The sequence below is a fragment of the Phaethon aethereus genome, assembly GCF_964289735.1.
Source record: "Phaethon aethereus genome assembly, chromosome: 2".
Lineage (NCBI taxonomy): Eukaryota > Metazoa > Chordata > Aves > Phaethontiformes > Phaethontidae > Phaethon > Phaethon aethereus.
In genome coordinates this window covers 165,594,219-165,610,302 of record NC_138582.1, presented here as the reverse complement: position 1 = coordinate 165,610,302, position 16,084 = coordinate 165,594,219, and the positions used below count along the sequence as shown (strand labels likewise).

Here is a 16,084-nt window from a genome sequence, read left to right as displayed (position 1 = left end):
GGTCCTGCCTGTCAGCATCAGTGTGCTGGATCCACAAATAGAGAGTTCTTTTCACTGCTTGTGTCAGGTCCCTTGACTTTACCAGCATAGGCACCAAAAGCTGGAATCCTGTTTTCACTGGTACCATTTCTGGAAGAGGCTTACCGCTCATCATGGGTTTGCATTCACCTTGTCCTCAAGCAAGCCTAAATGAAGGAAGACTGCTGACCAAAACAACTCAGTCTTCTGGAAGCCAGACCTCTGCTTTATGTACTGTGTGCAGTCAGTTGCCCGGGGTCATGGAGTGAGGTTCATTTTGTTATGGAGTGCAAGCTGTTGTTCTCTTACAAAACTCCTCCAAGATAAAGAGGGTTATTTATGATATTGTAGTAAATGCAGATCATACAACCATTTCCCCATACCTGATTTTTAGATCCCAAGGCTACTGCAAACTTAGAATTTTATTTTATATACATCTTTTATCCAAGGATAATTCTTGTTGCCATCTGTTTTACTTCCTTCCTCAAAAAGGCAAGATAGATACCACAGAATTACATGTTAAGATAAGCTTGAAGTTGGGCTGAAGGCTGGCTTTACATTTGTCATCTACTAGTTTTACGGATGAGAATCTGCAATAGGTACAGAAGAACAACAAATAAGTTGTTTTCTGGGAAGGTGTTCTATTGAATGTGAATAATTCATTCTTTTCATTTATTTGTTTAAGGTTGTTGTGAATGCACTCTTGGGAGCTATCCCCTCAATCTTGAACGTTTTGCTCGTCTGTATTGTCTTCTGGCTCCTGTTTAACATTGCAGGGGTAAAATTACTTGGGAAAAAATTTTCAAAATGCATACTCAAGAAAGGAAATATCAGTCTAATTGATAACAAAGATAATTGTACTTTCTATAATGGAACATGGACAAATAGTGATGTAAACTTTGATAATGTTGGGATGGGATACTTGGCTCTTCTGCAAGTGGTAAGTTCTATAAAAACAAGCTCAGTTTTGTTTTCTTCAAGGAAATGTGTTGAGCAGCCCAACCATGGGACACCACTGTGCTTCTGTTTATCTCACTGAAATTGGGGATTTTTTTAGTTTACATAAATATTTTTCTTATCCATAAGCTGCTCAGTTCCTCCTAAAGGACACTTTAGCATATGCAACATTGTGTTAAAATCAAGCACTGTGTTTCATGGCTTTTCAATTTTGTTTTGATTTTGATTAACATACCAAGCCTGAAATAGTCTGCATGTTACCTGATTTAAAGTTATTCTCATTTTCTTTAGTAAAACTTAGTTCAGAGTGGATGTGAAAGAAAAAACATGATGCAGTTTATTTCTATTACTGTATTTTCTTTTATTGCGTAAGTCGTGAAGTATTGGGATGCTAATTTATTGAAGAGAAAGGCATTTTTCAAAGTGTCTGTTATCCCTCTATCTTTTCTGAATGAAATTCTTTGCCCTGCATCCTCCTAAGTGCTCTGTGATTCTGCAGAGTTGCTAAAAATTACAGGAAGGAATTGTCTGCTGTTTTCTTAGAAATTGTTTTTATCCTTTTCCGATATATTTGTTAGCTAAGCTGAAGCTTTTACCGCTTTTTCAAAAAACAGAGAATTTACAAAAGTTTTATTTTAACAAGAGTTAACATCAAAACACGTTTCACAGGATTCATGGCAATTTTTATTTTCAGGAGATTTTTTTCTCTTTACTAAACTTCAGTGAATCATACTTCCAAGCAGATCTTTAGAAGTGATGGCACATTTTTATAGCACACTGCTCACTTTTCCACAACGCTTAACACATATTAGCTCTACCTAATTCTTTTTTTTTTTTTTTTTTAGTGATAATAACCTTAATAATGCATTTTTGCAGGCAACTTTTAAAGGTTGGATGGATATTATGTATGCAGCAGTGGATTCACGTAAGGTATGTCATTAAAATGAAATTTTAGTTCTTTTCCGTTTCCTTCTTTCCTTTTCTATCCATACAATTTGTTTTTCATCTTTGTAATATGAAGTCAGAAATACAAGCAGAAGAATGCATCAAACTACGCTGTGAAACAATAATCCTTGGAGTACCAAATATCTGCAGCAGAGACAAAAGAAAACTGGTCAAAATAGAGTGACACCACATAAAAAACTAGTATATCAAGAACGCAGAGGGTAGGATGTTGGAAGATTTGGACAAGTCTGTTTTGGGAACAGACTTCAGAAGGTCTGGGAGGGACTGTGCATCTGAAGCAAATTTCCTTCTTTTTTAAATGTGTACAGTAGCATTCAAATGGCATCCATCTTTAGCAGCTTTTTCTGGAGGTTTTCTTCCCTGTATTTATCCTTACTATTTCTTCCCCATTTCCATGTGCTGTTTCTCACTTTCTCACTAGTACAGTGTGTTTTAACTTTTCTATGTTTAATTTAATTTGCATTTTCCATATTCATTCAAGCGCTGTACTCTTGAATGTAGTGAAATAACTGCTAATTAAAAAGATCGTTCCTTGTAGGTCTGATCGTAGTGAGCTGGCTTTTTCAAACTGCTTCTTGTCTGGGATAGCATTCGAGGGGATGCAGTTCACCATTACGTTTAGTCTGAGCTGTTTTTCTAATCTAGGCTTTCACAGTATCACTTCCGATTGGAACTGTTTATCTCTTACTTAAGAATTTGCTAGAGCTGGATTTGGCTTTACATCTTTCTTTGTAATTATCTTTACAAACAATAACAAGACAGAACAAGACAGTTGTTCTACCTGTACATCTAAATAAACGTTTACATATGTAGAAATCATTTATCCTTCCTGACAATAAGATGATTTTCTATTGTAAATAGGAAATTATAAGGCTGTGTTTATCTGATTTCTACTGATGCTATTTTTCTGGGTTTTTTTTTTTTTTAACAGATAGATGAACAGCCGAAGTTTGAAGCATTCTTAGCCATGTACATGTATTTTGTGATTTTCATTATTTTTGGATCTTTCTTCATGCTGAACCTTTTTATTGGAGTGGTTATCAGCAATTTTAACCAACAAAGGAAAAAGATAAGTACTGTGTGAGCTAATTCAGGGTCCCTTGTAATTCTAATTTGATTAAGTGAACGCTAGTTTGACATCCAGACGTCTAACATTTTCAGATTACTATTTGACCAGAGAAATAAAAAAATAGTATTTGGATACCAAGTTTTGAAAACAGGAGTCCCCTTTTCCTCAAAGCTTTTAGTAATTTGCCTGAAAAATCTATTTTCATGGTAATTTTCACTTTATTTGTTCTAAGTAGGAGGACGAGGAGGAAGGATTGGGTAGCTCTAGAAAAGAGAAACCAAAAAAAGTTACATAGACTTTGCTACAGGAGAGTGGAATTATATTCCTCTGCTTTGAAGATTTACTTTGGAGAACAGAATAACCCTTTTTGCTGAAAGTAAACACCTAACAAATGTGATAAGGATAATCAAGGAGCACTACTGCTCATGGAAGAAGTAACCACTACTTTCCTGGTAAAGAAACTTGAAAAGATATTGTTATTCAGAACTTCTTCTAAAACTATCTACATTTGAAAAATCCTGTTATCAATAAAGTAACCCTATAGATTAATTTACTGGGTTTTTTAAAAATTTCTGCATTGAGATCCAAGCCATGGCCCGAGGAAGAGGCCATCTAGAAATTTAAAGGCTTCTTAAAGCTCATGAAGCACTGACTGCTTCCACTTTTCTCCTCATAGTTGTTAGATTCCCTGTTCTTTTTATTCAGTAAGAAATGGAAGGCAAAATGGATGCTTTTGACCTAAAGTAATCTTCAAAGCAGAAGACAAGAATTCCACTCTCCTGAGAAAATTTCTTAGAATGGAAAATTCAACAACCCCAAAAAATCAAGTCAACCTTCCCTGGTATACTTCAGGTTCTTTGTGCCAATCTTATAATTGAGTTCTCTCCCTGATTCATTTAGGGGCTTAAAGCATCCAGAATATCAAGGGAAATTGAGTCAATTAATCCACTTGGAAGTCTTAAATAAACATCTTGCTCATTAAAAAAACACCACAAAAGCAGACCCCCGACAAGAGGTTAACAATTGCAGTATTCACATTCGGAAGACAGAATCTCTGCAGGAGCCATGTATTATTTCCATAGGCTGACTTCTACACAACGTGTCAAAGAATTACGGCCCTTGTAGAGACAGGTAGTAATAAGGCCCACAAGAAGAAATTCTTCTCCTCTCTGCATTTGAACAGAGAAGGGATATGTAGGGGTTGAGGAACAACAGTCCAACTTCATTATAATAATTTCCTTTTATAACAAAGTCCAAGTTATAATAACCCCAACAGACAGAAACAACACTGGTGAAGTAGGTTATGAGCCTGAACACTTACTAGAAGTTGATGTGGATGTAACACTTTTTTCGTTTCTCAGTACATGCTGTAAGTAGGCTTTTCTTTTTTTTCCATTTGCTGCTTCTTGGGGATTTTCATTGAGATGCCATATAGTGAAGTTAAATTGAATTTTCAGAGCTGTTGTTTGAGTGATTCAAAGTGCAGATGCCCTACTGAACATTGTTACCGGTTTGTTTTACAAAATGCTTTTATGATGAATGACTTCTCCTGAATACCTGGTTCAAAGCGATTGCTAATACAGGTGGTGTAGATGGTAATAAGATGAGCACCAGAAATTCATTATCAGGATCCTCCCCTAGAACGTGCTTCCAAAGTGCTTATTCATAATCCCCCATTTACAGCAATATACTTCTGTTTCTACCTTTCCCAAAAATGTAAATGGAAAGTATTTTACTTGTTTATGAGTCTTATGTCATTTTTAAAATATGAAGTAGATTTGTTAGACTTCAGAAAGGCTCTCACAGTTGAGGAAGCTGACTTGGGAACACTACCTAGACTACGCTTTCACAATCAAACCCTGATCAGCATTTTGCAGTACATCTTTTCAAGGAACCTGGGGAAAAGGAGAAATGGTGAAGACATATTTTGTTTCTGCACTCTTAGATACCGCTCATGACAGCTCTAACTTACTTTTTTTTTTACATAAACTTGCTGGTGTTTATTTAGTTGACTGCTTAAACTTCAGCTGAGCAACAGTATTCTTTCCCTTTACTTAGGTGGAAAAGATCTGTTTTTGACTGAGGAACAGAAAAAGTACTATAATGCCCTAAAAAAACTTGGATCCAAGAAACCTCAAAAAGCCATCCCAAGACCATTGGTGAGACCATCCTAAGTAGAATATGATAGAAAATATAAAGGTGGTGACGATATTTAAACTCAGTAGCCAGGCATCTAGAAATAAACTTCCTGTTAGGGCCCATCATCTTCCTCTTTCAATATAGTATTTACATTTTACTCTCTTTTTCTTAATTCCATCTAATGCAGTCTTTCTTTATGTGTATTAATTAAGAAAATGTACAGCCTATTTATTACCTATTCAAATGTGCAACCTATTTATAAAGGTTCATGTTAAGTATTTGATATTCATAACATGATGTTGGTTACTTAAGCTGCATGATACTGCTTCTGCAACTAGATTGGATTACTGCAGGTGAGAATACATAGTGAGTCGTACATGCCCCATGGCTGTTACTTACTTTTAAACAACCTTATGCTTTATTTCTTATAGTTTATTAAATTTAATTCCAGGCCTGGCTTCACATAGTAACTGTTCTGAGTTTTTCTTGCTTATGACATTTAAATTAGAATTGCTTATCCTAAAATGTCTGCTTCAATAAGTATTTCTATTAAAAGAGCAATCACAAAAACTCTGAATGTTTTCCTGCTGTATAATTTTGCTTGAAGGATATGTGGTTGTATGATACCTGAAAATACTTAGTCAAGTACTGAGTGTTTTCTTTGACGGTCTAAAGAAATCACTTAAAAATGCTTCTAGTTGCTGCTTATAATTTATATTCTCTTAAATTCTCTTTCCAAGCACAAATTACTGATGAATATTTGAATGTAGCCTGGGTCTTAGAAGTAGCATTAAGCAGTTCTTCTCATTCTCTCCACAGAATGTGTTCCAAGGATTACTGTTTGATATAGTATCACACAAAGCATTTGACATTACCGTGGTGACTTTCATCTGTCTAAATATGGTCATTATGATGGCAGAAAGTAGTGAGAACAGAATCAAGGATGTCCTTAATAAAATCAACTTCTTTTTTGTGGCGATATTTACTGGGGAATGTGTCATAAAAATACTAGCCTTAAGACATTACTTCTTCACCAGTGGCTGGAACATATTTGATTTAGCTGTTATGGTCCTTTCACTAGTTAGTAAGTATCAATCGTTATTAGAGCAGGTAATGTGTCTTACCAATACTAAGCCAAATTTCAGTATGAAGTTTCTTACAAACACATTCCAGATCCATTGTACTTTTTCAAACTATATGCTAAGTGATTCCTTCTAAAAGGGTGTATTTCTGTTCTCCCTTATATTTTTGCAGAGTACTAAAAGGTAAATGGGTACTTTTCAAAATTTTTTTAAAGTATGAGTTTTATTGAGTAATTAACAGAATAGGAATTTAATGCAGTACATCTTTTCTAAGTTATTGTACTTAAACTGTTGTCTTAATATTTTTATGCTTTTGATTTAATGTAATCATGTTAATTGTTGTTTTCACACTAAAAGTAAACTCAGGATAAAAATACATTTGTATGAAAAATGGGAAAGATTTATGTCATTTTCTAGGCTTTTATTCTAAGAAGGCAGATCCTGAGGGCTGATTTAGAAAGCTCAAGAAAATTTAATTGCTCAGCACCATTCTAAATCTGGGCCACTATTTGTGAATGTGAAAAGTCTTATTAAAACTGGCTTGGTTTTGTTTTGCTTTTCAAATAAGACTAGATGCTTATTGTTTCTTCTACAAAGGTTCATATATAGCTTTAGTTTCTCATACATTTTATTTGGTCTGTGCTTCCTACTCAGGCTCAGGTTATGTCATAGAATAAAGGACGTGAAAGAAAAACTGATCTGTGTTTTCTGATTCATCCCTAGGCACAGTACCCCTTTGCTAGCCTATGCAAACCAGAACAATGCTAACTTCTTAAGTCTTCTGTTTGTAATAATTTACATTACTACTGTATCATTACTCTGACAGTAGGATCATAGAATGAGGTGTGATGGATGGTGGATACTGGAAGTCAGTTTTTCTTTATTTTCTGCCTGCTCTTCTCTAATCTCATTCAAGTACCAAGCATTAATGGAAGTCTCACATTTAGCATGTGGCTACTGCGAGACTTCCTGCTGTAGAAGAAGCAACAATCAGACAACAGCTAGGAGATAAGCCCCATAGCTTCCAGCACAGGAGCTGAATGGATTTAAAAGGATTTTTTAAGTACTTGAGCAATGCGTAATTATTTCATCCCAAATTAGAGAAATCTGGGAGAATGCAGTTTCCAAACTATACATAATCTTGATACCATTTTAGTATTTAAAGATGTTACAATTTGTCTTTCTTTTCCTAAGCTCTTTTGTAAGCAGTTACAGTACTGATGATAATGTTTTTGTTGAAAGTGATGTAACATGATCAATGTTACTTTCAACACCTGAAGCATAGAATATAACAAAATGGACATAAGTAGAGAATTTCACTGGTATGGCTTAACAACTTTTTGTTTTCTTTTTCATTTCAAAGGTATTGGACTTTCTGAAGGCTTTCGAACTTTCATCTCTCCTACACTTCTGAGAATTTTTCGTTTGGCAAGAATTGGCCGAATCCTGAGATTAATTCGAAAAGCTAGAGGAATTCGAACTCTTCTTTTTGCATTACTGATGTCTCTTCCTGCACTGTTCAACATTGGTCTTTTGCTTTTTCTGGTTATGTTCATTTATGCCATTGTGGGCATGACAAACTTTGCCTGTCTTGGCTGGGAAGGTGGGATTGATAACCTTTTCAACTTTCAAACCTTTGATAGTAGCATTCTCTGTCTCTTCCAAATTACAACATCAGCTGGGTGGGATGGTCTTTTGGTCCCTCTGTTAAAAGGATCTGATTCATGTGCTCCCAACTTAAATTTAACAGATACACAGAAAGAAAATTGCACAAATAAGGAGGTTGGTATTTTATTTTTTGTAAGCTATATAATTATATCATTTCTCATTGTTGTAAATATGTACATAGCTGTCATTCTAGAGAACTTTAGTGTTGCCACTGAAGAAAGCACAGATCCTCTTTGTGAGGATGACTTTGATATGTTTTATGAGACCTGGGGAAAATTTGATCCTCAAGCAACACAGTTTATTGAATATTCTGCTCTTTCAGACTTTGCAGATGCTCTGACAGAACCCTTACGCATTCCAAAGCCTAATAAAATTCAGCTTATATCCATGGACCTCCCTATAGTTAGTGGAGATAAGATCCACTGCTTGGATATCTTGCTTGCTTTTACTAAAAGGGTCTTGGGAGAATCTGGAGATTTGGATGGTCTTGAATTACAAATGGAAGAAAAATTTATGGTTGCCAATCCATCTAAAGTTTCTTACAAGCCAATTACTAGTACCCTTAAAAGAAAACAAGAGGAGGTATCAGCTCTTATAATTCAAAGGGCCTTCAGGAGGTATTTGATGCAGCGTTCTTTTAAAAATAAATCTTTCCTATACTGTCATAAACATAACAGTGCTGTCTTTGAAGAAGGAACACATGAGAAGGATTGTCTTATTGCATCAATGCTTAATGAAAATAATGGTAGGAAGCTAGATACTAGGACTACATCTTCCGTGTCTCTCCCTTTATTTTATGATGGCATTGCTGAAACAGATAGCAATAACATCGACACTTAAGGTTGCCCCAGGCTGCAGAATTTTTAGTTAAACTGATATTATTTTCACATGGAGAAAATATTTTGATTCCAGAGCATAACAACCTAAATTTAGAATAATGATGGCAGCCTCTAAGTATTGTGATTGTTCAATTTTACAAATGCTCCTTAAAACAATTAAGATTTGAACAACGATGTCATAAATATTATCAAACCATGAATTTTTTTTCCTCAGCTACTAGAGTAGGTGAGTTAATATTTATACCTGCCATTTTTTGTATTACTTCACATTTCTGTGTTTATAGAGGAAATCTGTAAAATATCAGTTCAACTGTAATATGATTTATAAGCACATAAGGCTGTAGAACAATGTATAAAAGCCTGGTTTTGAAAAATTGGTTATTGTAGCAAAATGAAATAATTACTGCATTCTCTGTAAAAGAACTCACTGGAGACACTTGAGTATAATCAGCCACTAATTTCTATGTTTTTTGGGGACTATTTTCCTCCTACTGCCTTTGGATGGGTTTGTTTATGTTTAAGAACTGTTGAAGTGTCTTTACGCATGCACCTAAATGGATTTAGCACATCATCCTCAGGTGTCTGTGCTTGAAGGTTGTATATAATCTGTTCTTTGTGTCATTCAGTGTATGAAAATTGTGATAATAATAGTTACCAAAATCAAAGGATGTTATGCAAGAGGAATTGTTTCCAGAAAATCATAAGAATTATTGTACATAAAATTTCGTCATTGTACTTCATCCAAATGTCATAGAAAGTATTACTTAGCAATGTGAAAAGGAGTCCATGGTATATCTTATGAGACAACATTTATTAAAGTTAGAGGAAGTATTTATTTCATTGGTTCTGAAAAAAAATATGATCAATGTGTATTAATGTTACTTTTTTGGGTTTTTCGCAGTTCAGGTTGGTCATTTGAAGCGTCACGGTGGCCTCAGAACTACTACTGAAATAGGACTGTTTTAGATTCTTCAATAAAGAGTTCAGATGCTTAATGCATTTTTGTCTGTTTTGTAAGAAGTATCTTCAGTTTCAGTTTATTACAAGACATAATCTATTATTAGAGGGGTAGAACCACAGTAATACAATTTTCCAAAACCAGCTACCTATTATTAGCACAAGAAACCTGAAAATGTTTTACCTTTTACAGGGAATCAGAAAAGATTTAACATTTTCAGGCCAAGAATAGCAGGAACAATAAGGTAATTACTCAATTTTTACTGTCATTTCCCTTGTTAAATACTATTAAAATATGACAGATATAGTCAAATGTAAGCTATTTGTAGGACAAATCAAGGCACGTGAAAACTGAGAATTAGAGTTCAGGTACAGTGTGGTTTGAGCTAGCTTTATTACTTCCAAAACCAGCTCCTGTTCCACGTAAGGTTGACAAAGTAGGTCTGCAGCCCCCTTGGGATGGATAACTCGGAAATGTGCACTCGGTGTGGGCAGCACCGGGCAGCGGGATGCAGAGATACTTGGTGGGTCTGCCCGAGACCTCCTGTCCGGCTTGGGTTGCTTTTGTGCCTACGGTGCTTAGTGGTGCTTTTGAGGTGACACTATTTATTCTGTTCGGTGTGAGCTGGGATGAGCTGACAACTTTTATTCAACGATCAGATACCATTAGGTGGCAGCATTTACTGCGTTTTAGTATATGGCCGGTCTTAAGTGAAACAGATGTTGAACTTGTCACGGAGGTATTACATTAATTGTAAATAACTTAGAAAATAATGTCATAACTCTCTTTTTTCTGTCCTGGGCTCTCAAGCTAGCCACAGTTCTCAGTTGGTGCTCGTTCACTGACTTGTTCTGTTTTTTTACACGACAGATTGACACACCTTAATGATTGTGGAAAAAAAATGTTCTCTTGTGTGCTCGGATCTTCCACTGGGGTAGTTTCAAGCATATCTCTACAGCACTGTTGCAGGAAATGTTTATTAGGAAAGAGGTAAGAGTGCTTTGTTCTTGCATGTTGGAAAAGAAGGAAAGACTGGAAAAGCCATATGAGAGAATTTTAAACCCTAATAATATGTAACAAGATGCCATTTAAGTAAAAAGTAATATGATCTTTACAATTTAAAATTATGTTTTTTCAGTGCAACAGCAGGTGCTGTGCCCTGGTCCATAATTAGAAATACTTCAACGGTGAACACTTTATTTCCATTGTAGGGGCAGCAATTTTGGACAAAATCACACCTGGCATGAAGACATCCTTAGTGATTATTTTATCTCGGAAACATACAAACGCATGTGGAGTCACCACAGTGCAAATTTAAAACTCTGACCAATATTGTAGTACTGCTTAAGAATTAAAATAGCCTTAGCACACTACTGCAGGGTTGAAAGGAGAATGGTCAGATCCAACTGTTGCTGCTGCTTCATGCTGGGATTGCTTAAAGGCCAGTGCAGCTATTGAGGCAATGTAGGGTTTCTTTAAGAAGACTGTATATGGTGATGAGTTAATAGCAGTGAACAGGTGGGAGTTTTTGACAATTCTGGCATCTGGAACTGTGAATCCTCCAGGTAAAACTGCCTGGACATATGTGAACTTCATGAGAAGTGGGCAGGCATGCTTGGAACACAGTGGAATAATATTCCTCTTTATGAAAAGAACAGCAAAACCAAAGGAATATTGGACACACACACACCCCCAGCTGGGAAACACTGTGCATGTAAAGCTACTAGTGAACTGAGGACCAGCAATATGATACACAGCAACATTGCCTCCTTAGTGGTGGTGCAGAACTCCATTTATCACTTTGCTGTGTAGAAATAGTTAGCGACTGACCACTGGTAATTATGAGTTTTCTCCTACTTTTGTGATAGCCCTGTGGCCCTGAGAACAGGCTCCGTAATGGCCTTGTGGAAACTGTCCTTTTACCTTCTGGAGCTCTTCAGTTACTGCTAAGGTGGCGATGTTGGCCCTATCCATAGTGTTTCTCAGGACTCAAAGAGGCCTGGTTTGTAGTTAAGTTATTAGAAAAGAAATTTACCAAAATCAAGAATCTCATCATGGCAGCTTTTCCCTGAACCTGCCAAAGGTTATTGTGCTTGACAAGTATGTCATCTGCAGTATCACTTTCCAAAGTGAGGCAAACATTCTGTCTCAACTTGAGAAAGCCCAGCAACTTACATTATGCAAGAAGACATGCCAAAATATGCTTTTCTAACTCATATTTAGAGTCAATGTTCCCATAAGAATAGCACACCCAACAACTGTAGCAGCTTTAGGCAGAGGCCAGGATTGTTACTAGAAGTGATGGAGAGGAGATCTATCATATTACGCTGAAGCTGAGTAGAACAAATTTTTCAATATTTATGGAAAAAGTTACAAAGATGGAGGAACTGTGTTTAAATACTATTGTTAATTACCACCAGCTAATAGCAAGTCTGACTTAGACTTGCTTCAGCAGACTTTACAGGCTTACTTTCTGAGCTCTCTGTGTCTTACCTGCCAAGGAAAGGTTCTGCCAGTTGCTTCAGAGATGAACAATAAAATGGGCCTGGCACATGCAGAGCTGCCCATCTCTTCTGCGCCTCAGAACACAGACTGCCTTCAGTATGAGCAACCTAGACCCTACCCCAGATTATCCGCCTATCAGGAACATCCATTTCAGCTATCGGTTCCCTTCTGCTTTGGAGTTGCCTTGGAGATAGACCTGAATAGATATATTGTAGTTACTAAGACCTACTTCATAGGCAGGTTGTCCTGGCTGGTCAGATCACCATGCTTTAGGCAGGTCTCACTCCAGTGAGCCTTCTCTGTGGTTTCCCAGCCTTCTTCCTTTTTACTTTTTAACATGAGCTTAACGTATTGCCTACTAAGTCTGTGTGCAAGCCCATGCAACAACTGCCTGTGCAAGCCAAAACTTGTGTGCATGTTAACTAACTTGGCTCTTACGTGTAGATAATGGTGTGGAAGGAACTACTTGACTTTCTGCCATCTCTCCCTTCTTTCTTCTTCTATCTGAATGAATCAGATGGTTTCTTCAGTTATTCCTAGGTTTGGGTAACTCTTTTCAGTTTTAGTAGGTCAACAATTGCTGAATTCACAAATTCATAATTATAAATATTTTTAGTAGCATTATAAAAAAGTCATTGCCCAGCTTTTATTTCACCAGTACCAACAATGATACAGAAACTTAACAGGAAATTAGGAATGGAGTATCAGTAATCCCATTAGCCAATTCATTTATTACAGTATCTCATCACGGATGCAAGATAAAAATAAGAAAACACAGCTGTGATGACTAACCAAATTATAGCATAACGATCCTTCCCCTTGGTATCCCTAAGTGTCATCAATTTCTAGCAAGAAAAGGATAGCCTGAAATGAGAGAGATTAGAAGAACAAGAAATGGTACAACTAAAACGTCAGATTGATTGTTTGCAAGCGACTGGTACAAAAGAAACCATGAACAGGAAATAGGAGTTCAGGAAAAGAGAATGGAAATGGATGGGGAGAAGAGATGAACTGTGGATGAGAAAGGAGACTCTGGTATATTGAATACACACTTCAGGAATCACTGGCAATCGCATATCGCCTGCTAAATCTAGGAAGGTTGAAAAGAGCACCCATTATGCTTTTCCTGCCCACATAACAAACAGAAGGTTTTAGTTCCAGAAGTGAAAACTATATCATAAAAAAAGACTCCACCAGTACCTTAAGATGTCTATATTTCTAAGAAATACATAAGCAGTTCCTAGCAAATTGTTTGATCAATTTACACTAGAAAACAAAATGTCCAGTATTTCTGATACTTTGAATAGAAAGAAAATTTCTACTTTCTTCCTCAATCTGGCAACAAAATAGTCTAAGTTTTGCTTTAAATGGGCACATACTGTCCCAGTTTATCTCAGGTTTACTGATTCAACCACAGCTTTCCAGTGCTCTACTGGAGTGGTGGTAGTTATAAATAGTTATAAATGATTAAGAATCAAATTGCACGTTTGTTGCAAATTAATGCAACTGGAGTATTGTCCAGTTTTGGGTTCCTCAAAAAAAGACCCATATTGGAGGAAGTGCAGTAGAGAGCCATCAAGATGCTGGAGCACGTGACACATGAGGAAAAGCTGAAAGATTGATTTGTTCAGTCTTAAGAAGAAAAGGTGAAAGTGTGGAACTTACTTTTGACTTCAACTACCCAATGGGTGGTTGTAGAGAAGTGTGAGCCAAACTCAGATGTACACAGTGATACAGGTAGGAGTCAACAGGCACAAGTTCCAATAAGGGAAATTCTGATTAGACATTAGGAAAAAAATCCACAGTGAGGGTAGATAAACTTTGGAATGAATCACCAAGAGATGTTATGGCATCTCTGTACTTGGAGAAATTCAGAACATTACTGGTCTGGCTCCAAACTTGAATCTACCTTTGAGGGTGTATCTGCCTTGAGTTGGGTTAATTGAGCTTTAGAGGTCCCTTCCAATCAAAATTACTCTATGACTCCATGACAGTAGCCACATGCTTTTCAAACTTAAATATTATGCTAAGCAGGACCTATCCACATTAATCAACAGCCATTTGTATTATCTGGGAGTCTGAGTCTATACCAATCAGTATTATTTTGGGTATGCAGTTCTAGTCTGTCTGTACAGTAGAGTGACAAATTAGTGCAAATTAACACGAGATTTCTTGTCTGTCCACCCCTGGGAACCAAATGATGAGTCCTCTGTAACTTCTACAACATCATGTCAGATGTCTTTCTGAGAGTTTCTTCAGTACCCCCATCCATTATAAATATTTGGATAAAGATACTGAGCTGAATGGGGTAGCACAAGTTTAGGCTCTTTGCCAATTCCAGGGAAAATACGTGAAGGCATCAACTTAGTAAGTGGTTTTATTGATCTACAGTGACTTTTGAAAGAGCAATAGAGATGTTTTGGCAACCCCTCAGGAAAATATAGCTGTTGGGCAAATCCGTTGCAGTTATCTGCTTCGTGCTTCCATGGAGCTAAGGCAAGACAGGCCAAGCTGATTTTGATAATAGTCGTTCCCTTAGTGCAGAGCTCCTAGAGTTCTGGGCAGGTTGAATGCAGTGCAGTTTCCTTTTCTCGCCAGGTTCCAGGGAAGATGGACTTACGCAGGAGCATTCGAAGGTTAGAGATTCAAAGTAGACTTAAGACAACAGCCACCCTACCTTGATGCCCAAACATTGGGTAAAACTTGTCCCCAAAGATAAATTAAAGTAGTCACTAGAAAGGTCAGCTCTTATGTAAATTTTCTTTTATATATTCATACCCTTCATTGAAATGAAGAGAGTAGAACTGGATATAGTATTTTAATAGTGGTCCTACTATGCTACCAGTCTCAGCATTCTCCGCAGAATTTACCAGCAAAGATTTCACGCCACTACTTCAATTACCTATTTTTTTGTGTGGCTATGGCTGGAGCAATAACACAGACATAATGAAACAAATAGAAAGTTATCCTTTTGTTCTTCACTTGATACGTTTTTGCTGCTGTTACTAGTGAAGCTTGTAACAGCTGCAGACAGAAATCCTGTTTGTGTAAGAAGACAGATTCTCCACTTCCTGTACACAGAAATTCACCAAAATACTTCCAGCTGCTGCTTCCCCCCGCTTCTGAACAGCACTTGTAGAAAATTTCTCCCCCTTTCCAATGAAATTACAGTAAGTATTAATCCAAACAGCAGCAACAAGCCCCTACCACAGCACCTTCGGAGAATGGCACCCAGTTCCTCCCTACGCGTATGTAGTGCCCATCACTCACTTCTCAGGCTCTCTGACATGCCATTCAATATAAAACTTGTGCTTACGTTCATTACGTCCACCCTACTTATTTGATTTACTTGGACATGGTGGCGCTGATCCAGGACATGGTGGCGCTGGATTAATGGTTGGACTTGATGATCTTAAAGGTCCTTTCCAACCTAGTGATTCTGTGATTCTGTATCGTGATTGAACTGTGTATTGCAATTACTATGTTTTGCTAAGTGTAACCTTACATTAGTACTGTGATTTCAGCATATTATGTATGCTGCTAAATCAAAAATCCCATGTAACATCAAATATCCTCAAATAAGTAAATTTTATATGAAACATCACGCCCCCCAAAAAGAATCTGGTCAGAGAGTATTGGACCCTGCCAACCAGGCACGGCTGCTCTTCTTTCTGCTATTATCCGCAGTCAGGAATATAAATTAGCACACATTTAGAGGAAGGCTTTTGGTAAAAGAAAAAATGACAATTTTAGAACCTATTCGCTCATCTTAATGATTACAGAGACAGTGACAACAGCCATCTTCATTTAAGGTTATAAATTGTGTATGTTTATCTATGTATACAAAAACAGGTATTTTAATTGCAGTGCAATTAAATTAACT

General features: G+C 36.7%; 1 protein-coding gene across 1 annotated transcript in view; it reads left to right on the top strand.

Annotated features, from left to right (window-relative positions):
* Positions 1–8,739, top strand: part of LOC309402666 (sodium channel protein type 5 subunit alpha-like) — a gene marked incomplete at both ends in the record, with an annotated part of 50,493 nt that extends 41,754 nt beyond the window's left edge. The window contains 6 exons of the mRNA XM_081996527.1: positions 704–958; positions 1,852–1,905; positions 2,873–3,014; positions 5,069–5,169; positions 5,969–6,233; positions 7,595–8,739. Coding sequence (XP_081852653.1) covers positions 704–958; positions 1,852–1,905; positions 2,873–3,014; positions 5,069–5,169; positions 5,969–6,233; positions 7,595–8,739 — 1,962 coding nt within the window. The remainder of the gene's footprint in view (positions 1–703; positions 959–1,851; positions 1,906–2,872; positions 3,015–5,068; positions 5,170–5,968; positions 6,234–7,594) is intronic.
* Between the last annotated feature and the right edge of the window lie 7,345 nt (positions 8,740–16,084).